Source organism: Anguilla rostrata, chromosome 2 (genome assembly GCF_018555375.3).
Source record: "Anguilla rostrata isolate EN2019 chromosome 2, ASM1855537v3, whole genome shotgun sequence".
Taxonomy (NCBI): Eukaryota; Metazoa; Chordata; class Actinopteri; order Anguilliformes; family Anguillidae; genus Anguilla; species Anguilla rostrata.
The window spans coordinates 43,972,635-43,995,913 of NC_057934.1; the positions used below are offsets into that span (position 1 = coordinate 43,972,635).

A 23,279-nucleotide genomic window follows, 5' to 3' on the forward strand; every position below is an offset into this window, starting at 1 on the left:
ACGCAGATTCACTTCAATAAATAACTTGGGTGTAAATTAAATTAAACAGTTTAATCTGTAAAAATCTGTGCAATATTATTTTTGTAAACAATGCAGCATCTTTTTGTTCTTCATACCTGAATACTCACATAAGAACATATGCTTAGTGATTTCTGAAGAATTTGTAAAAATAGATTAATTTAACAAAAAAACAAAAAAACATTCAAAAGCTTCTTGGAAGGAAGCAACTCAGACAGACATTTTCTAAATGTACATCTTGGGCGTCAAAAGGCCCGTCATTTAAAAAGTCAGTGTGTGTCCCGGTGGCCTTCAGGAGTGGCCGTGGGTCCTCAGGTCCTGCTCAGCCCCCTCCCCAGTGAAGTCCCGCTCCGCGCCGGGCTCCGGGTGGGCCTTCTCCTTAACGGAGGCCAGCAGGATTTTGAGCAGCGCGTTCTCGGCAAGCAGGCTCTCGGAGGCGTCGGCCAGGGCCCGCAGCTTGCCGACCGCGTCCGTCAGCTGCTGGCTCTTCTCCTGGTAGAGCGCCTCCAGGCGCCGGCCCTGCCGCTGCAGCTCGGCGTTGTGCGACTCCAGCGCCAGCGTTTGGAGGGAGAGCCGGAGCTTCTCCTGCCGCAGCTGGGCCAGCTGCTCCGACAGCTGCTCCCGCGCGCCCTGGAGCAGGCGCACGTCCGCCTGCAGCCGCCGCAGCTCCGCCTCCACGAGCCCCGCCCGCGTCCCGTCCCGATGCAGGAGGCCAGAGTGGCGCAGGACGAAGCGCACCAGGTTCGGCAGGGTGACGGGTAGGTCCTCCGGGAACTTCACGCTCAGGTGCTTCCTGCGCAAAAAGGACGGTGTACACAAATGAAACTTCACCCCAATCAAATGTGCAATATCTCATTACAGACATCACACCCAAATGGCTTTATGTAAGAGAAAGAGCAAAGATTGAACATGCAACTGGCTCACATTTAGACTTTAAACGTAAGTTCACTCTCCATAATAAGGTATTTCACGTCTTGTACAAATCAATAGCTACAGTAGGGACATGAACGACACAGGGCTCACTGTGACCTCATTAGCTTACTGCTACGGCATCAGTGTACCTCCATCACCTAAGATGTACGCACATGGCACAGATACACTTTCATGATTCTGTCCATGGGGCCAGCTTCTGGTACTGCCATGCACCACCAGGCACTCATTCACCTGGGACTGACATTTATTAGCTGTATTTCAGAGTTTATTTTGCAATCCTACCATCCAATGTTGGAACAGAAAATGCATGTTCCATTTTGAGCAAGCAACGTCAACCACTTTCCCAAGAACTGACTCAGATTCTTAAATCAGACATTACACCAGTTCATTTCCTTACTCCTCCCCCTCACTTCACACCCCATCATGCCATGGGCATCTGTTTCTTAGCAACACAGGCAAAATCAAGTAGGCCTATATTCAAATCTGGAAAAGTGAACGTTACCATTTTAGTCGACGAATCATACATTTCACTAACTGCTTTCTAAGATTATTCTGACATTTTGAACAGTTCAGAAATACAGATTTTGTTTATTATAATGTCATTTACTCCAGGTAATTAAATACAAGGCAACATTCCCAGATATTCATAATATCTGCTTTGCTTATGTACTGCATTCAGGTTGGGATCCACCAATTATCCCATGAACCCTTGATTTTTAATTTGATTAACTAACCAGGCTGGTTAATTAACAAATTCTTATTTACAATGACAACCTGACAAAATGCAGATATAATATTGAGGGCAAAGGATGGGATTAAAAATGAACAAGGATAAAAAGGTGCACACACATACAGGCATGCAACATGACATCATGACCAAACAACAATCAACTGGCAAAAACGGGCAACAAGCACAGGCAAGACAGAACAATAGCATATTATGTCCTAACTGCACTACTCTGGTGTCTCCAATTACAACAACCAATAAAAGCTGCAGCTCAATCCCACAGATCTCATACAGGTATACAGGCAATAAATTAACATTTATTAAAGTTCATCAACAATAGCTGACATTCAGGATATAATATCAAAGCAAACGTAAGCATGAGCTTTCATGAATTTGATTGTACATTTAACATTTCAAAAGCTAACCACAGAATTAACTGCCATTTTGTCTGAGAAAATTATAGCAGATACAGTCTTAAGAGAGACAGGATATACTGGCTTGGCATAGTAATTAATAACTACGTGATGAGACATTACACGATCCTGATGCTGCCCTGCCATGGCAACAGCCCTAAGTTTCCACTACCTCTAAAAGGAACAGGACAACAGCTCATTAAGGCCCGGACTAGGACAGCCACGCGCAGAGTCCTACACGTGTGCAACAGTCTGCTACTTTGGGAGATAAAGGAGAGAATGATATCCCAATACCTTACACTTTAATCCACACATTCATCTGCCTCTTGTATGACAGGATTCTACTATGTGGATGTACCCTAATTAGCCACAAAACATGGGACAAAGCCCTTATGAAGACAGTGCTTGAAACTAAGAACATCACAGAATACTTCACCAGGAAATGACAACATCTGGAGAGCCTTACCTGTCCCTGGGGAAAAAGAGAAGGGTGGGGAAGTGGTCAACCATGAATTCCCATGGAAGGTCGTTCTGGGCAGCATTAACCCTAGAACAGAGTGACATTATAGAAAAATAAATAACTTTTATCGCTTTAGGATTTCATCTGAAAACGCACCAATACTGAAAATCTTGGGTGTTACGCAAAACATAGGTCATCAGTTTAAAAAAAAATCTTTTTTGACAAATTTGTCATGTGAATAAAATTGAGTCAAAGTATTTTTTTCTGTAATATTCCCTATATCTGTTATTCAGGAGACCTCATGAACCGTCACAGATCGTTGCCAGATTGCCGTGGTAGCAGGGCATAAAGCGCAAACCTTGTAAAGTCTTCATTTTGAGACAAATAATGTTCTGGAATTGTACAACAACGTAATAACAAAAAATATTTGTTCTTGATGTGCAAATAATCATTACATTGTAACACAATACTTAAAAATGTTGGCCAAAAGAAACTGATCAGTATTTTAGTTTGGAAAACACTAGATAAATTTAAATACACTGGGTAGGCAGAATGTAATTAAATACACTACTTCAGCTCTCTTTGCTGTTAGCTGCTGTCTTTTAAGGTAGTCTTCTCCAGCCCTTCTGCAGGGAGGCATTGTATTAGTGCTGTTCACACTCTTCCCAGATAAGACAATGCTGCATCACTGCAGTGTGGCAAACTGCAAAGGAAGAACTTAAATTTTACCGGCTACTGCAAGATAAGGGGGAGGGTACAGTTTACAGTTGGAACAGCAGCTACCCCGTCTAACTTTCTGTGAGTTTGCTCAATGCCCCCTGTGCCTAGTATTGGAATTCTCAAAATTCTAATGACCCACCCTCCCAAATAAGCAGAGGTCATAACATATACCTCCACTAAATTTGGCTGCTGCCACTATTTCTGTGCAGAGATCGTTTTGGCCAGCCACTAAGAGAGACTCAGTTATGCCTTGTTCTGTTAAATATTAATGCTGTTTTGCAGTGGAATTTCCCTTTGACCTAGATGTCAATCAGAGAATGAATCTGCCCTTTAAAGTTAAGGAAGGAAGGTGCAAGGGATTCTATGACCAATCGACTTTCTGTTGAGAGGATGATTATCTGGCAAGTCTGAGAAAGTCAGCATGTACTTTAAATCCAGTATGGATTTTCCAAGGATGGAAGGGCACCACCCCTTCTCGTTTAATAGGTTTCATGAGCTCGTACCACAGTAAGTCAAGACCTCCTACAGTACAGAACACTGGGGATCTGGATCCAGTTATTAAGTCCAGAGGGAAGAGTTGTTGCTGTGTTACTAGCATCAATTCCAATAACAACCTGGTTTTCCCAGGAGGTCCCTCATGCAAGTCATAACCAAGCAACACTGGCATCAACAGGCTGTGATCACACACCTTACATGCTTGACTCTGCAGCTTTTTTCATGTCACTTCCAAATGAATGAACTGTTAGTTGTAGCTTTAAAACCAGACAGAATATTTAAAGCCCAAAAGAATCCTGGTGGTTGCGCACTATTTACCTGGCAACGGTGACTTTGCTATTCCCCTGGAAAAGCCTAGCGATCTGGATGATAATATGGTTGAGGACTGTGCAAAACCCACACCAGTGCGTGTAGTAGAAGAGCAAGACATCCTGAGAACAAAGGGAGCACAGACATCAGAGTTTAGAGATGCCTCTAAATCATATTATGAAATAATATTTCACACATTTTATTACAGCATGACACAAATGCACTTTTGTTGAAATAATATTTGAGGGGCTATCAAATTCTGTCACACATGCACACCTTCCTCAACTGAGTCAGAGAAGGAGGGCCCCCAGCACCTAATTTTCTGATCTCAGGTCATTCCATGCAGAATCAAATCAAGCCTAAATATATACTCTCCAGGGCAATTATACTCACTGAATTATGTAAAAGAAAACAAATGAAACCATCATATAAGATTTGTATTGGGTAACATCTCCATAATTGAGTACAAAATCACATTTTCTTGGCTTGTATGTGCAATCTGCTATTATTTACGTAGTTATTTTCATGAAATTTGAAGTATCACTGTATAAGTGGCAGGGGAGGATAGGTTTGTACCCATGAAAACTTCATTCCACAAGCTTCAATGTTAGAATTTTAAGATTAAAGCAGCCAAAGGCAGCCATTATGTATAGCACAACTCCATCCATTCAGTGCATACAATTGAAAACAATGTCAAATCGAGCAACAAGACAAAACAAAGAACTAAGAAAAAGAGTTAAGACACCCATCAACTGCAACAACCCACTGCCATTTCAGACAATGTCTGCATTTCCTAAAGCTTGAGGGAAAGAAGTAGCACTTCCTGCTTTCTGTTGCTGACCGGTTTACAGTCAAAAACCTCCTGGTTAAATAACACCATTAAAGCCTAAATGGGGTCATCTAGGACATTTTGTCTATGCAATCCTGTTCTGTCTGTCTTCATTACACTATGTACTTTCCATCAGCAACATCGACACTGACATTTTTTTGCAATTCACACCATGTTACATTACACAAGCAACCCTTTCACAACAGTCATAGGATGCACAGTACCACAGTCACAGTAAGGAAACAACTGCATGTGCAATGGAATAAATTGTGACACAAATAAATTTTGTTGCAAAACATTGTTTTTGACTACAATGGAAAGAACTGTGATGACATGATTAATATATCATGTATAGGTCAGAGAGAAAGCCGGAGGAGACATGCATATGCACAGAGACGGATCACCTTCTCAGGGTCCATGACTGTGCTGAGGAACGAGGCCGTCGTCACTTCTCTGATTAAGGAGTCCGGGGACTTTGGCACGGAAGCACCTACCAGGTGCCTCTTCAGAGGACTGTAAGGAATGCTGTAGTTCCAGATGAAATGTTCTGAAATACAAAAAAGGGAGTGAGAGAGAAGGTTTGCCGCTCAGAAATATGCACTTACACCACTGAGTAGCCTCTTACACCAGATCATAATTTCTCGGTCAGTATTCAGGGATTATACATATAACCTTGCACCACGTGACCCATAAAAATGTCCCATACCACTTCATTAATGCAAGACTCTTTACAATACCATCAGATACTAATAAATGCTACACACAAGCACAGCGCATTCAAACTGTAGCAAGGTAATGATCTTTTCAAACCCCACCACACCAGCTACAAAATCAGCTGCAACAAAACACCTACCCAGAGTATCTTTGAGACTTTCCCTGTGGTCAAGAATGTAGTGCACTTCATCTGGCAGATCCACTATAGTAGCAAACACGTTATGGCGGACGTGGTCTAGCGCCCCCAGCCTCACTGCAAATGTCCAGTGCAGGTGGGAGTCCAGCACGTAAAACCTCAAGGTCTTATTAGTCCTGCACTTCAGCCCTGTGATATTGGCAGCCTGGGTGCCTGAGGCCTGAGGAGGAGGCTCTTGTGAGCGTGGGGGGTAGGAGGTCATCCTGGGAGCAAGGGTCTTGCAGCAGGCGCTGAAGCGACTGAGGGGACTGTAGGAGTTGACTACGTGGCTGCAGGCCATGCTCGGGGCCAGCAGGCGGGCGAAGGAGCTCTGTCTGAGGTAGAAGGAGTCCAGGGCGGCCTCCATCTGGTGGAAGGTGCAGCTCGGGGACTGGGCGGCGCCGGGCTCCGCTCCGGCGGACCGGTCGAGGCAGAGCTCGCACACGTTGTGCGTGCGCGAGAGGGAGTCCAGGCGGGGGAGGACCACCGTGTTGCAGCAGAGGGCGCTGGGGAAGGGCAGCCGTCCGCTCGTCTGCCACAGGCCGTCCCAGGAACTCTGGTGTTCTCCGCTCTCCCACCACTCGCTGTCATTGCAGGTGTGGTACTGCAGCGCAATATCTGCTATCTAAGAAGAGGAGACCATGATAGAATCCTATTGGCAGAACAAGCAAAACAATTTACAAGCATTTTTGTGAATTGAAGAAAATACCTGACAACTATATAATCATGCCATGGTTATACAGCAGAGTGCACAGAATGTAGAACATGTAAGAATATAAAACTGGGGAGATTAACAGCGTAATTTTTTAAAATGTAGTTTTTTCTTTCAGTAATTTTTCTTTCAGTAATTAATACTTGTGAACATTTTACAATTATGAAAGGGAAAATAAAATAAATAAACAAATATTCGTCCAGGGTTCATTCACAGCATCCAAGAGCCAAATGTGATATAAGACCAAGCCTCTCAGTCAGGTATGTTTATATATCAGCATGCACATGTAAGCACCGCACCCTATATCCTGAAGTTAATGCAAAAAAACAAGTAAAGACAAACTGGTGGCCCTAGACATGCCCTACATAATGTTGTGCGTGAGTTATACTAAGTAGGGTTGTCTTCAAGTCTGAGAGTTCAGTGTGGAAAACTGCAAAGTCATCTGCAGATACAGCAGGTAATGGCACAGCTGCAGAAGAAACGCATGTGATTAACATCGCTCGCCCTTCAGAGCGACAGCTACCCGCACCGTGTCTCAGAAGAGGGGTGCTGATATTTTTAGCTTAGCAGGCTGGTTCATGCAGTATTGGCAGGTTTCCGCTTGGTAAAAAAAAATACTGCACTAAAACTCATATATACTAGGGTTTTGAGAAGTTATGGCCTCAGCAATTGTACAACATGTGAGACTGGTTTCCACGACCAGTACTTTCAGGTAAGGGTTTTCTCCTGACCTTCGAGATAGCAGCGAACATGATGTAAATGCGTACAAAATACAACAAAGAAATGTGCCACTCGACAATAACTGTAGTGTCCCACTATTCCAGGTCAAAAGCGTGATTAATTAGTGGTGGCACAATGTAAAATGTACTTAAGATGATTTATAACATGGGTAATGGGACACAAACCAGAGCTGATCAATACTAAGTAAACAAAATGATTATTAAATAAGACAAACATGCTAAGAACAGACATTCAGTTGAGCTCTCAGACCTTTCACAGCATCATACATTGATTCTGAACACACAGGTTTTATTTATGTTTCATGGCATAATGGGTTTTGGCTGGCAAGTTCTACTGGGTTTAAAAATATTAAATAATACGACGTTGCACTTAACAGTCTTTCACCACACCTAACCACTGAAACATTTCCCTGGCTTCTTAACCACTCTGCTTAGACTGAATTGTTGCTACAAGGCTATACTACTACTCCTGAAAAAAAGTGCACTCGCCTCAAAAAAGCATGCATCATGTTATCATATGGAAATAGGACGCATATGTTGCAGTCATCATAAAAAATCATCACAAAGTGGCCTGAGAACTGGTGGCCACCAACACATGTATACGTAACCACACCAATCATGTGTGCTTAATATACAACAGAGTAGCATGGGGAGCAGGCTATACCCTATAAATTTCGTACTTTAACCCATTAATGCCCAGATTTTTCCCAGAGATTTCTTTTTAAAGCATCTATAGTCATCCAAAAAATAATCACAGATGGAAAAAGAGTGGTAGAGACTTCAGCAACTTTAGTCGCCCACAGGCTTACATGGGTTAAGGGACTGATAAAACGGACGGAGTGCAGGCCTGTTGAAAGCCCAACAGGAAGCCAACTGACCTGCTGGAGGAGGGGCTGACTTGGGGCCAGGGGGTCAAAGGGCAGAAAGAGGAGCAGCGCGGCGCCCTTGCGCAGCTCCTGCTCCATCAGCCGGCTCTTGGCCCCGTGGGGCTGCAGCCAGCGCAGCACGCTCTCCCTGTGCTCGTACGCCCAGCCGCAGATGTTCTCAGACGTGAAGTTGCGCTCGGCCCGCGGGAAAACCTGCAAGCAACCAGGGAAACATTTCAACCTGCAACCGACACGTTTACTGATAACCCAGGAATGAGCGACGGTCGCGTGATAAACAAAAAAAACTGACCTCAAATGATACAAATATTTCAGTATTAAAACAGGCTTTCATCTTGTTTAAACTGTTCACAGATCTCTAATTAGAATGACGCAGAGGTCTTTTCAATAATACTTAAAGACTAGCACTTAGATCATGAAATATGGGGGGATATGCCATCTAGTCACTTCAATTGCTCCATATTCATGCATTCAATTCAAAGCTGACTAACTCTAAATCATGTAGCCTACTACACTTTTCATGATGCACAGTTAAAAACACGGCAGTAGGACTTGAATGCTGCCATCTCTCCACATTTAATTTTTAGCAGCTATAGGAAATCACTTCAAAATAAAAATGTCAGCTATAGGTAGAGCTTGTCCTGCTGCCAGTGGAAAACCAGCAGCATGACGCGAGCAGCACATTCACCAGAGACTTGTTGAAGTGTCGGTGCAGGTAGACCATCTCGTCCTCCTGCAGTGGGATCGCCTCAGCCACGTGCTTGTTGGTCACCACTCCAAATCTAACACCGCCTCGGTAATCTGTGCACAGCACAATGTCACAGTTAGAAGGGGCCATGAAAGCATTCTTTGTGATAATTACATTCTCTGTCGTGCTCTCTTTCTCTCACACACACACACACACACACACACACACACACACGATCAACACAAAATATGTATGAGCATTATGTATTTCCAGTATTTTAATGGGAATTGCATTCCTTCTGAATAGCAGGTGTGAACACTTCAACACAACATGAACATCAGAGCAGTAGAAGTTTTAGTATGTATAAACTAAAAAGTACTGTGCCACATTACCTCCTAAAATTAAGACCACTAGATCAATAAAACAGAAATAATGAAAGGCTCAAAATGTATTATCTGTGTAGGATAAAATGGTGAGATGAAAGCCAGCAAAGAAAAATTGGCTTTCCCCTCATAGTGCTCATTTTGAAAGCAGGCCTGGAGATTTCAGGAGCATTTCAGTCCTGACTTGTCACTTCCCTTCAAATCATCACTAATCACCAGCTTACTGCCTGTGGAATATGTCTCGACCTCTGTTCTATATTTAGATGCAAAAACATCCTTTACCCAATTAACTTCCAACGTAGTACTGCTTAGAAGTACTTAGTTTATACAAAACTGAGCCCAATAAATAGAGAAATTAAATATAATTCAGTCACTTTTAAAGTTTAGTTGATTGTTCATCCTTTGTCTGAGTTGAATCGTTTCAAAATAGCTAAACCCTCTTGTGCGAAAGGGATGTTGAATAGACAGTGATTACCAGTAGAAAGTACAAAATTACAAAAATATCAATAGATTCCTGCAGCAGAAATCATAAAATATCTCAGGCAGTCAGAAAACAGCCTATACTACATTTTCAAGCTATATGCCCAACAAATGTAATTCAATTAAAGGCATAAGCTCAAGGTCTCACTATAATTTTTGGAAGGCATTAAGAAGTTATGTTATATGAAATGCCTTCTGATACACTGTCAAGCTATGCACCTTGCACAAAGGCCTATTCTCAACGAACACTTGATAGTGTGCGTTTCTCATTACTTCTCAGTGCACAGTAAATGGCCTCCACGTTCAGTGGGTGAGGTCCGGTGACGTGGCTTACCCCTCCTCAGGGACTGCAGAGCTGAAGTGAGGAAAACCGTATATCCAGGAGGCTGTGGCGAGGCGTTGAACTCAAAATACCCTATTACTCCAGGCTGGAGAGGGAGAGAGGCTGCGTCAGACACACATACCTGACATGGCCATTCACACGGGGGCTGATGAGTGGCACGTATGTACGTCTGTCATGTCACTGTTAGATGTGGAACACTATATATAGTGTTCCACATATGATTTTTCAGCATGTGACTTACTACAAACCTGGTTGAATGGTCATGCCGTGTAATGCATTTAGAGACCAACAGCAGACTCATAAATTGTTACAATTTGTTACAGCCATACTTTACAAGTTGATAAGAATCTATGGCTCGTGGGTATTAAAAATAAAAAGGGTTCAGGATCAGAGAGGCTGTACACCCATTTCCCTCTCATATGTGAAAAACAGCTCACACATAGCCAGGTATAGGAAACTCAAGCACCAGTCACCCATGTGTCACAAACATCTCTGGATAGCTTAGTCTTTCCAGGCAGACAGTACCTCATCACTGTTACCTGACAAGAACTTTTAGCAACACCGTTTTTACAGCCTTACCCATATAAATTAAAAGACCACAACAATGTTCTCTGAAAGGTTTAAATTATAAATATAGGACTGACTGAACTCACTAAATATGCATCAAAAACCATTTGTGGGTCCCAGGGCCCAACACTTGTTCTGAAATATGACTGCCAAACCATCTAACTAGTAACCAGATTTTGGTGTTCAAAAGGCACAATATGATTACTGGGTTTTAAAGCTATTTACTTGGACCAATTGTCACATTTAATGTATTCACCATGCATTAAAATTGAAAATGAATGTTACAGTTAATTTTCAATTTATCTGAAAATTAATGTAAACTTTGAGTAAACAGAGACATCTCCTGGTCAAACATCAACATCACATTCTCTAAACTATCACTGAACTGTCACTGGAACGTTCAGAATCTTCAGGGCACTGTATCCACAAAACAAATCATTACTGTACTTGTTCAGTAAGCTATAGCAAAGTATAGGCAGATGTATAGAAACAGATGTATGGGGGGGGGAAAAAATATATATATATACACATATATATATACATACATACACACACATTTCTAAAGGACAGCAGATACCCGTCTTTATGTTTTTTCCCCCTTCATTCAGACAGGAGGAAAGCAGAGAGGGTCACAGAGAGAGATGGGCTTGCAGTACATAAATTGCCACAACAAGGAATCAAGCCTCTGACCATAAAAACTTAAAAGCTTGACCACAAGCTCAACCACAGCAGTCCATGCCACAATGGTTTTAAAATGTGAAAGGAAGAATTGACTGAACAGAATAACGTAATGCAAATGAGATTATATAGCTTGCTAACATTCATATAATTTATTCAGCTACCTCAGTTAGGCTGTGTTTGCACAAACAGTACATAAAGAACAAACTATAAGCCCACAATAACTGGAACTGTTGACAGGATACACCTGTCATCCAGTTTGCTTCACTGCTGATAGTGCAGTCTCAAGAGAGTAGCTCAAACAACCACAGCCCTCATCTGGTATGTGGAAGACTGATGCCAGCTCACATTTAGAAAAAAATCTAGTTGAGCAACTTCTGTGCACAATAGCACTATTTATGTTGGCTTCGGAAGCTATAGAAAAAAGCATGAATTGTTCTTGCCTTGTCAGTTTTCACTGAGGGAAAAATAAGACAATAAGAAAGAATATGCAGCAGCGTGTAATACTATATGCTGCAGTTGTTATTGAGAAAAAAGTTCTGCCCTTGCTGCTTCTAGTACTGCAAATAAAAATAAAACACTACTTTTTCTAAATATTTATAAGTAAATCCATTCATCCATCCATTATCTTTCTTAAGAGTTAACTTGCATGTCTGTCCCATCCAAAATTAAAATTCCATAGTATTACAAATTTAGAAGGCCCAGTCCAATGTCCAGAAATTGATCTGGCATTATGTCCACTCTAGCCTCTCGTCACTCTAATATCATTAGTATTTTACACTGCCATTTCTATTCACGTATCCAGATCCCAATAATAACACTCAGCCAGTAGGGTCAAGCCTTTTCTTCTTCTGCATTTGAGCGCATTGTCTGTGGAATTTTGGGATCATCTGGGTCTTGGTGACCACAGAAAACTAGAAGGCAGAAGTTCAAGTGCAAGTTCAAGACGTGATGAAACTGTTCACTTTGGGTATTACAGCGCAGAGCAACTTTATGATGTTGAAGTTTCAGGCCACACAGATCCGCAGGAAGCCATTATTGAGGGGTACACATCAGAATGATGGCAGGTTCATTCACAGCCTGAGAGGTGCTCAGCTGGCTCCACTTTATAAAGACACACAATTAAACACAAGTTCACTACTAGCATCCAGTCATGCAGTGGATTTGTTCTCGTTGCATAATCAATCTGGTTAGACACCAATAATTGGCACCGAAGCACTTACCTCATGATAGGAGAGGAAGTCTTGTAGTGTGGCTCGAGACGGAAGGTAAGTGAGTGGGGTGATGACCCTGTGGATAAACCTCTCTAGATAGGCCGCTGTGAAGGGCCCCTTGTACTCAATTGGCCCAAATCTGCAGAGGGAGAAGGATGTCATTGGCAATACAGTGTGTGGGCTTTTATGGCCGGACCTATTTATTTTCATGTAAATATTAAAGAGAATAAGATGCGAGTAACATCTATCAGTGTGAAGGGGATGGCAATAAAAACCCATTTGTGAAACTTTCAAAGTTTAGAAATTACAGCATAAGCAAAGACACAAAAAAGCAATTAACAAGCAGTATGATAAAAACATATAAAATATGCCTAGTAATCAACTATTCATGGATAACGGCCCAAATTCACTGAGAAAAATGACTCTGATCATTAAACTGAAATAAGGACAGACTAATGAAATGGGAAATGATTTATTCAAAATTTAAGGTCTTCCGTAACTCCTGATCATCAATAAGAATTATGTCAAACTATACAAAAATCCTATCACCTATTTGAACATTGGCTAGCCAAATCCCGTTCCAGTCTACATATGAAATGCATGTGTAAACAGCCCCTAGCATTACCAGTTTTATGAGCCATCAGTACAGAACTAGACATACTATATGCATTAAATCAGTCTCAAAAGCTCACGCTGATACTAAACAGATATGCGTAAGCTACAGTATGCGAAGAACAACCAGGTAGTTTGCCTTAATGTGAAGAAGAAATTTCTGTGATTAATGGTTAACAACTAAGAAATCTACACCTGTCTACTGGTCAGCAAACATTTCCCCAGACAAAGATTAATGGCATGTAAAATAAGCTATTGTTTGCAATGCTTATACTGTGAACGTATGACAGGCTAAAACGATCTCTTTAAAGATATTGGTCATTTACCTTCTGTAAAACAGATGTATAACTGGGTACTGATAGAGGTTTTGCTGTTTCCTGCATTTACCATGATGCCACCAGCAATTGACAGCAATAAACTGCACCTGAAACACACAGAGCAAAGCAAAGTCACGTTGGTTAGTCTAATAAATAATATTACCTCAGAAATACAACCCTGAGAGTAACAGACTGACCGATCAAGTGAACGGGGCATGAACCCGGGAGAAACATTAGCAGTTACGCTTTTTTAATCTCCTTATAATACAATACATAGATTCTCTTTCTAATAACTACTGATGCAAAAAAAAGTGAGCATCAAATAAATGTATTTATTGTTAATTATGCTTTATTTTTTATTTGAAAGTATGTAAGTAAAGCACAATGCATTGGACTCTGGAGCAGTGGAAACAGGTTCTCTAGAGTGATGAATCATGCTTCACCACCTGCCAGTCTGATGAACAAATTTTGGTTTGGCGAATGCCAGGAGTACGCTATCTGCCCGAATGCACAGTAGCGACTGTAAAGTTTAGTGGAGGATGAATAATGGTCAGGACGACTGTAAAGTTTAGTGGAGGAGGAATAATGGTCAGGAGCTGATTTTCATAGTTTGGGCAAGGCCCTTTCATTCCAGTGAAGGGAAATCTTAATGCTACAGCGTACAATGACATTCTAGAGAATTGTGTGCTTCAAACTTTGCAGCAGCAGCAGTTTGGGGAAGGCACTTTCCTGTTTCAGCATGGCAATGCCTCTGTGTACAAAGCGAGGTCCATATAGAAATGGTTTGCCAAGTTTGGTGTGGAAGAACTTGACTGGCCTGCACAGAGCCCTGACCACAACCCTATGGAACACCTTTGGTATCAATTGGAACACCGACTGCGAGCCAGGCCTTACAGCCAAACATCAGTGTCCAATCTCAGTAATGCTCTTGTGGCTGAATGGAAGCGAATCCCCGCAGCCATGTTCCAAAATCTGGTGGAAAGCCTCCACAGAAGAGTGGAGGCTGTTATAGTAGTAAAGGAGGAACCAACTCTATATTAATGCCCATGGTTTCGGAATGTTCAACACGCACATATGGGTGTGACGATCTTGTGTTCAAATACTTCTAGCCATGTAGTGTATATAGCAAAATGTACATGGGCACTGTATAGTGCACTGTTCACTGTATAGTGCACTATTCTGATGTCACATAATTTGTGGTACACATGGTTTCACTGTTCTGTAGCCTTTTCCCAGTATACCTCTTTGGACATCCTCCTGGCAACTTTCTGGACCTCTTCTCTGGCAGTGATAGAATGGGCACACCAAGGGGCATACAGAAAGATGAGGGAGACCTCAGCCATGCTCCGCAGCCTCTCCACCTGCTCCAGCTGCCCCAGGAAGAGGTCCACCACCGGGACGTCAGGGGAAAAGAAGCGAACAGGAGGTCGTGCTGGGGCAACCACATGCTTTGCACGGCTGCAGAGGTTAAAAAAAAAATCAATTATGCAACACATTAGAATGATCACCACTATCCAGAGATTGACTACCTTTTCGCAAAATACTACTCCGATTATATCCGGGTGCATTCGTTCAGAGGTTGTGTTCATGTAAATATTTGGTTCAAAAACTGATGGAAGATAAGTTAAAAGCAGTTATATAAAAAGTTATAGTTTCAATTTATTTGCCGGATTTATTTCGTCATCATTACACAAAATGCGCTATTCTAAATTATTAATCCGAGTTATTCGTCAGTTAGTAACTGATGAACCTACAGTTCAAATGAGTGAATGGCATACAGCTAAAATGAACAGCCTGAAAAGGCCACGTCAGTCAAATAAAACTTCATAATAAAGTACATTACTGTTACAATTTTGGGAAAGTTCAAGTTCAGTCAGATCGAGCGCCTAGCTAGATAATGTAGATTCTGGTTCATTTATTCATTCTCATTAATTTATCGATAAGAAATAGGTATGGTGAACTAATCTAGCTATAAATGTACAATTTGCTTATTGACTGAACGGTAAAAACAAAAAGTCAAGCACTATCTTATCTGTCAGCAAGTTCACTGTATATTCTAATTTAAAAGAGTGGGGTCCAGTTGGAAATTAAGCTCGTTAGCTAGTTGTACCAGCTATAGTGCAAGACACTGTTGTCTAAACTGAAAAGCTAGCCAGCAAACTTTCATTCTATTTAGTTGTGCCATTAAGTTTAGCCACAAGAGTGAAAAAACATTAATTCGCTCTTGTAGCTAAATAACTAGGTATCACTCAGACAAGTAGCGTTACACGGGTTTGATAGTACATTCCAGTTATAACTACTAGTCTAGCTAGCTTGCAAGCTAACTTTAATTTAGCTAGCTAGCTGACTTACAGTGTGAATTTGTGTTTGCTGCACAGAACGCTGGCTAGCAACAGCTGACTAAACTGTTTGTCCGGGTTTTGATGCTAATGTAATTTCAACAACACACACGGCAATGGGGTTACCTGCAGGTTAATTTGATAGCAAGGATAAGAAGACAGCTCAGCGCTATGGCTCCACACAGAAGATCAGGTCTCCGGGCCATCTGATTGACCACCTGCCGGTGAGACACTCGTAACCGGCGCAGCATTACAGATGCTATCCTGTCCCTCCCATTTATATTCCCAGGTTTACACAGCAAACATACACTTGACCAGGGGGGAGGGATACAGCCTTATCATAAATGGGAGAGTTTCAACTGACCCACTTGATGTGCTCTTTGAAATACACACTAAGCAACCCTCCTTCGCCACGTACTCTGAACACTTCCGCTTTGAAATCCAGGGTAACCGTATTAAGGGACTGTCGCAAAAGAAACTATGTAATGTTAATTCATGAACTACCAGGGATGGTAGCTATTTTGTCATCACTTACATCAACCCATATATTGTTCGTTGCCGTTAAAACAACTCATCTGAAATGGACGCCGTTTTAGCGGGGGAATAGCCGCGCAAGTCACACGTGGAAACAATGCTGAAGTTGTAGGTGGTTAGGCTATCAAGGTATCCATAACCTTAGCGTACATACGATTTTCTCGGCAGAGTGAGTTAGGGTAAGCCTTTTCAAATTGGCATGTTAATAATTGAATAAAACAAGGTATAGGTGATTATACTGAATGGAATGCAAGGTTCTGAAATTGGTGTGCTGCCTGAGATTATTAGGGCCCAAATATCAGGCACATTTATGAAATGCACCTGAAGAGCAAAAGGCTGTGAATTCTCCAACGATCGTAATGGCACATGGTTGTGACCATCTTGGTCAAATTGCATATTTTCTTTATTTTATAAGTTAAAAGAAATCAACATGGCCTACAATGTCTGAAAATTTTAGGTTTTTGTCAGCTCAAAGTATTTATCATACTTATATTTAAAACAATGTTGTTACAATATATAATTTTAATTGAATTCATATGACATCTGGCCACAAATATTACAGGCATTTAGCACACTCTGGTTGTTGTCCTACTTGGGAATCAAACAGATTTAACAAATTATGAAATTTCTGAAATAGATCATTTTATGAGCTGAAATCTTGTCTTTTCCCCAGCTACGGTTTCATAGCTGAGCCATAGGCTGTTTGCAGAAGAGATCATCATGATACATAACAATGAATGCTACTCTTAGATCAATTGTACAGTCAAGTTTTTTTGTGGCACACACTTATAATAATGGTTGGATTCAAGGATTCAATTTGAACTGTTTCTACACAAAGATACTGCACCTTTCACAGAGTTTGGAAGTGCCAGCAGTGATACTGCCAGCAGTTCCCGGCATCATCAGAATGAAACACTTGTTTCAAAAACCTTGTGTTTGTCTGAGATTATGTGCTGCTGCCACTGTATGTCGCTGTTGCAGTTCTTCCCACACAGGCAGCCGCGATGTTGTGCCTGTCACATAGCAAAACACAGGAACCTGAGCATTGCACATTTTAAAACAATGCGTTACATTACTCTCAATAACCAGATATGCATTATGTTTGCATCTTACTTTTCTTTAAGATGAGCCGCATTCAACTGCTTGAGAGTTGAGAGTTCAAAAATGACCAATGAAAGTGTCCATCCTCACTCGTTTTTCCGGAAAGCAGCCAACTTACAGATGCCTGGCCTTAGCCATGCAAAACGTCTTGTCCTTGTCTGGCACACTAACTTTCTCCAGCATTGTCAACATGCAAATAATATTTTCAGGTAATTTAATTACTAAGATTAAAATAAAGATTTAAAAAACAACAAACACTCTTAATAAATACAAAATTAACAAAGCTTCCACAGTATGTTACGTGACCACCTTGAGAAAAAGCCTCTGCACTCATCCAGTGCCTCTTTGACTCCTGAGTGATGTCTTCATGTGAAATGCTTTTGCAAACATAACATCAGAGGAGCACATAGAGAAGGGGTCTATTGGACAAATCTACTTTCATGCAAAACGTTTGATTTTCATTTATACCAAAAGTGAAATAAAACTTCAGAACCTATTGTACCAGCCCAATTAAGCCCTTCAATCCCACTTTTAAGACTGCATTTAAGAACAGACCACTCACCCATTTCTCACCCATTTCTTGCTGGACCATCTACACCATCTACACCTTCAAATCGACAAGATTGTGGGCATAGAAGCAGTCATCCTCATGAGTCACAACTGCAGTCACAACGTGCCTCATGCTGACACACTTTGACACACATTTTACATTTAAAAAATAACTAGCTCTAAATAACTCCATTGTGAAGGTGTTTCCATTGTTTCAATATCTTACAGTGTTAAGGAACAGTGATGATATGTTACTGCTATTGTAGTTAAATTAACTTTATGTAAATCATGATAAACACAATTGTGAGAGAGAAAAAACACTGGGAAACAAACTTTTAACTGGTAAATTGTTTTCTTATTGACTCTAAAGATGTTTAATTTAACTTTCTCAAAAACTGAGATATCTAAAAATGTTGGAGTTTTAACGGCGTGAAAATATTTCACCTACACCATTTCAGATGCACATTATTTTCAGGACTCTCGGGTACACGTGACAGAATGTTGAGGTAGATTTTGGGGAGGAAAAAATGTGTCTGACATTTTTGTATGTCTATTTGATCTTTCTTTATTACAGCCACGGCCCTTTAACATATGCTACATGCGAAGTTTTTTTTTGTTTTGTTTTTTTTTTAATCGAGAGCCGCAAAAGACAACTTCAGTGTCGTGGTAAAGGATGGGGCAGGAAAGACTCAGAAGTGTGAATAAACAATGCCTCAGTGGAGACATGAATGTTCTCCTGTGTTACAGTCTATAAAACAAGCTTGATACTGGTGATCAGCTCTTGACTCACACTTAATTCCAGAAAATGATTGCTAGCACGTAGACTAGGCCAACAGTATATTCAAATTTTGAAAAGAAGTGTATCCTGGAAAGCGCTGCTATAGGTCCCTGCTTTTTCGGGGTTATCAAATTTTACTTTCATGTAAGCAGTCTTGAATACTAGAATTGTGTGAATAAAGATAAAACACAAACAATTACCTGTGGAAAACTGGTGGTATGTCCATTGTTGACTCAACTCTAACAAAGTAGCCTACATGAGTTCAATAGGGACCATATTTAGCCTATTCTGTAAAAGTTAATTTAACAGTATAATCGCATCAAGTTCAGGTGCATTGTTGAAGCCAGCATTAATCTGCGTTTCAATACCTTTCACATACTCACTTTTTCTTGTGTAAGTGTGATGCTATATGGAGCGGTTCTAGGAGACGTCACTGGACTTCATTTGTTTTTGACGTATCATGGCTGTTACAAAGGGAGTGATGCTCAGGAGCGTCCTAAGTAGTTTACCGACGGAGTATAAAAACTTCACAGAACGCTTCTGTCAGCCCGTCGTAGACTAAATCAGTTAGTTTCTCCGCGAGCGGCTTCCCTTTTGCCTGAGTATGACCGCACTGTATCTGCTAATCCTTCTTTGCAGCGGTAAGTAGCCTATTGTTACCGTGTACGATTACATGACAAGATAAAAAGTGATTTGTAGAAACAAAAACATTGCTATCGCGATGAGCTGGCTTATGTTCTTAATTTTAAGTTACAGATGAACACAAAACAAGTTTTCGCCTCCAAATATGTTCGGATATTCACTATATGTGTGTCGACATTATTCCATTTATTTTGCCTAAGAAACTGCATGTGAGCCAATAATGTAAAAAAGAAAAGAAAAAAAAGAAAAAAATTCCAAGCCTGAAAAATAAAGTACTTTTAAAGATTTAACTTGAACTATGCGCATCTGGTGATGTCTACGATGAATAGCTATCAAATAATGAACTTATTCAAAATGAATTAATAATCTCACACCAGATTTAAAAGTAACTCAGTAGGGCAATTTATTTTCTTTTACGTTTGGGTAATAGTAATAGTTTAAAAGTTTCTTTTTAAACGTGCTCATTGAATACCTGGGTCAAAAACAAGTATTTTATTTGAAATGCACTTTTCTGTGTATTTCAATATTTTCCTATAAAATGTTCCGAAACATATAGTTCTATCTTCAAAGTTTAGAATTCTTTTTGGAAAAAATCTGTTCAAATGCATTTTGAGTACATCCCAGAATGCCATTTTAATCTTCAAGTATTTTTTTTTTAAAGTGAATTGAAAAACTATGTTCTCAAATCTTGCTAATTTCCTGTACATTTGAAGTATGTAAATATTTACTTACATTCAAATTATATAAAGTGAATTTAGTTATTCGAGATAATTGAAATTCAATTAAACTATGTAATCTTTAAAAATGAAAACTACTCGTAACCCGCACATTGTGCTGGATGTGGATGGTTCAAGACAAGACAGCAAAACACAACTGAGATGACAGTGCTTACCAAAGCTGTTTTTAAATTTTGGTAGCAATCAAGAGATGATTCTCGTTGGGCCATAATACACATGTAAGGGAAAGGTGAGCAGCAGCCTGCAGACATGAAGGAGGCTTCTGACTACCCAGCTGAACTTAAACCATTATTTGTTCTGATAATCAATAAATACATCTATCAATATATGTATTAATTGAGAAATTAATTAAAATACATGCGCATCACCATTGTTTTCTTTTCATTGTTTTCACTTAACTCCTTAAGGTTACTTTAGATGGAACCAACATGCAGTTATAGAGTGAGATGTGTATTTACAGTTTTTCTTATCATTGGAAAGTGTGACTTGTTTCAGTTTAATACTGACTTTTTTGTGCAGATTGTAGGTTCTTTAACATTGGATTTCCATAACTGTATTATCTATGCATTATAAGTGCGCGATCAAATGGGTTATTCAGATTTGGATATACCCCTAGCGCCTTGATTGCAATGTTAGTTGATCTTTTTCTGTGGGTTACAGTACACATGGCTTCCTTGGCTCCAGAGAGGTCCCATCGGAGTAAGAGGGGCTTGCTGGAGCTGGCTGGACTCATTAAGTGCAGCACAGGGCGGCATGCTCTTGCCTATATGATGTATGGATGCTACTGTGGCCTGGGTGGTCAGGGCTGGCCTAGGGATAAAGCAGACTGGTATGTAAGTGTTGGGGGGGCCCACCTGTATTCACAGGCTTTTCACAGCCACCTGAAACTTGTCTTATTCACTATAAACAGAACATGTGCATGTGCTTGAATGTTAGGGAAGAGGTCTCCAAGCTCCTTTAAACTTCACAACTCTATGTCATGCACCTCATACTGGAAATTAGTAATGTTTGCAGCACATATGGTGGCCTTGCATTTATGAGTAAGATGGAATCTTAGATGACATCTCACACAAATGAGTACAACAGACACGCCCTACAGTTCCACACCGTTTAGCTCAGTCAGCAGTTCTTTTTAGTCCTGAAAGCCGTTTTATTTGTGTGTTATGCACACCAACCACTGAGCTAATAATGCTAGGTAAGAATTTTTAAAAGAAACAAAGTACAAAGTTCATTAAAGTAAATTTGGATCTGAATGTTCCTTTCTGTTTCATACCTTGTCTCATTTGCTTTGATTAAATCCCTTCATTACATAGATTAATAATCATATGTTAGCATAGCTACTTTCACTAGCACTTCTGTGATGTTGCATCTTTACTTTCTGGTCTGGGAATGCTGTTAGCCGGATAGGGCACTATTGCATATATTTATCAATGAACACACTTATGTTTATTCTATATTCTAGTTACTCTGGAGAAGAGTTTATGATAAATTAATGTAACATAATATGTTAATTTACACTGGACAGATTTTCCTCAGAAAGGGTAATGCACTTAATTACATCAAAAGAATCCAATTGAATCTGTAAGTTTTTTTCTGTGTTTGCCCTATTCCTGAGCTGTGGAGTCCAGGCTCACCTGAGATGTGTGGTTGAAAGACCTGACTGAAAGTTAAGCTGCGGTCATTGGCCTTGTCCCACTCTCCTATGCTACAGCTACAGCCTCAGAGTTTACCTCTAATGAATGGGTCTTGTGCTAATGTACACCCTCTCAGCTGGAGTGATTGCAGACTAGTATGGGAGGTATCTGCAGGTAGAGTGTAATGAAACGCAAACTGATGGTATACTAGTATTTATGGGAGCTGTGGTGGATTAAATAGTATTCCCTCTCGGTTGGATAAATATTTCTTAACAGCTCTGGAAATTGTTTGATGATAGTCTTCTCATTTGAAATGAACCCAAGTTTAAAGTGACCCCAGCATGTAATAATTCAGACATTTTAATTCATGGCATTACACGTATTTTCAGTCGTAACTCCTGTTTTCACTCAAACATAAAACACAATGCTGGAAAGTGAAGGAAGTGGGAAGAAGAACAGTTAGTGATGAGAAAAAAACCATCCTATAATATCAGTTATAATGATGAGAATCATTATGTCTGATACACTTAATGGCAAAACACATTTTTTTTTTTTCTCCATCTGAAGGTGTTGTCATAAACATGACTGTTGCTATGAAAAAGCTGAGGATGCGGGTTGCCACACAAAGACAGACAAGTACCAGTGGTCGTGTGAGGAAGCCGAGACAAACTGTGGTATGTACATTGCAGGGACAAAGTGCTGCATTTCACTTTATTTGTCTTAGCATTGTAGTCCGGAACATTTCATAAAGCACAAAGACTAATTTAATTCCACGTAAAATAAACAGCATTCTGTATTAAAAAAAACACGTATTGTGAAGACTAATCAAGGGTACTGCAATGAAATGTACACATACAGAGTACTTAGAATGTAAAGCATAATCTAAACTATAAAATATGGCTTGCAACCAAAAGTACCTCAGCTAAAGCATGCTTGTGTTGTATTGTTCATCTTGTTCAATGTACTCCACCATTCACTCCCCCACCCACTCCACTGTCCCTCTTTGTGTGTTTAAATAGCAGTCAGTAAGCCGGATTCAGAGGTATTTTCTTTCCAGAAATGAAATTTTAAAAATAAAAAGCCCTGCATCCATTGTGCCAGCATGTGAGATTAGGATCAGTTATCAAATCTATTCACACCAATGGTCATTATTTGCAGGATCTAATTTAGTCTTCATCTTTTCTCTTATTCCAGATGCCTTGAAGGACAAATGTGAGAAAAGGCTTTGCAAGTGCGACAAGGAGGCAGCCAGGTGTTTGCGAAAAGCACCATTCATACCAAAATATTCTGTATGGCCAGACTTCCTATGTGGACCTGAATATCCAACATGCAGTTATTACTAATTCTATAAATACAATATTAAAATCTGAATTATTCAATAAACGTGGCTCTTTAATTTCAAAAAATAAAATAAATAGATAAGAAATTCTTGATCTTTTTGTGCATTTAGTGCAGTTTCTTTATCGAATGAAATTTTTATGGTTGGTCAGTATTTCTATAGCACAACTCAGTTTAGAGACATTTATTTAAATGAAATGGTGCCCTGGGATATAT

General features: G+C 40.3%; 2 protein-coding genes across 2 annotated transcripts; one reads left to right on the forward strand and one right to left on the reverse strand.

Annotated features, from left to right (window-relative positions):
* Positions 1-32: 32 nt before the first annotated feature.
* Positions 33-16,192, reverse strand: txndc11 (thioredoxin domain containing 11). The gene is made up of 12 exons (XM_064322424.1): positions 15,877-16,192; positions 14,653-14,869; positions 13,421-13,518; positions 12,492-12,621; positions 10,015-10,108; positions 8,818-8,930; positions 8,124-8,324; positions 5,758-6,418; positions 5,309-5,451; positions 4,085-4,197; positions 2,558-2,638; positions 33-811 (listed from the first exon to the last, which is right to left on the reverse strand). The coding sequence occupies exons 1-12, from the start codon at positions 15,999-16,001 to the stop codon at positions 310-312; spliced, it is 2,478 nt and encodes an 825-aa protein (XP_064178494.1). The 5' UTR covers positions 16,002-16,192; the 3' UTR covers positions 33-309.
* Positions 16,193-19,101: 2,909 nt separating this feature from the next.
* On the forward strand, positions 19,102-23,108 carry pla2g10 (phospholipase A2 group X). The gene is made up of 4 exons (XM_064322436.1): positions 19,102-19,353; positions 20,752-20,920; positions 22,293-22,399; positions 22,920-23,108. The coding sequence occupies exons 1-4, from the start codon at positions 19,317-19,319 to the stop codon at positions 23,066-23,068; spliced, it is 462 nt and encodes a 153-aa protein (XP_064178506.1). The 5' UTR covers positions 19,102-19,316; the 3' UTR covers positions 23,069-23,108.
* The last annotated feature ends 171 nt before the right edge of the window (positions 23,109-23,279 follow it).

Excerpts from the sequence above, each read along its gene's own strand:
- txndc11 (XM_064322424.1), bottom strand. The coding sequence starts at position 16,001 with ATGCTGCGCCGGTTACGAGTGTCTCACCGGCAGGTGGTCAATCAGATG. Across the intron at positions 8,325-8,817 it reads GACACTTCAACAAGTCTCTG|GTTTTCCCGCGGGCCGAGCG; the intron begins GTGAATGTGCTG and ends GGTTGCTTGCAG. Across the intron at positions 2,639-4,084 it reads AGCAAAGTCACCGTTGCCAG|GGTTAATGCTGCCCAGAACG; the intron begins GTAAATAGTGCG and ends ACTCTGTTCTAG.
- pla2g10 (XM_064322436.1), top strand. The coding sequence starts at position 19,317 with ATGACCGCACTGTATCTGCTAATCCTTCTTTGCAGCG. Across the intron at positions 19,354-20,751 it reads GCTAATCCTTCTTTGCAGCG|TACACATGGCTTCCTTGGCT; the intron begins GTAAGTAGCCTA and ends TGTGGGTTACAG. Across the intron at positions 20,921-22,292 it reads CCTAGGGATAAAGCAGACTG|GTGTTGTCATAAACATGACT; the intron begins GTATGTAAGTGT and ends CTCCATCTGAAG.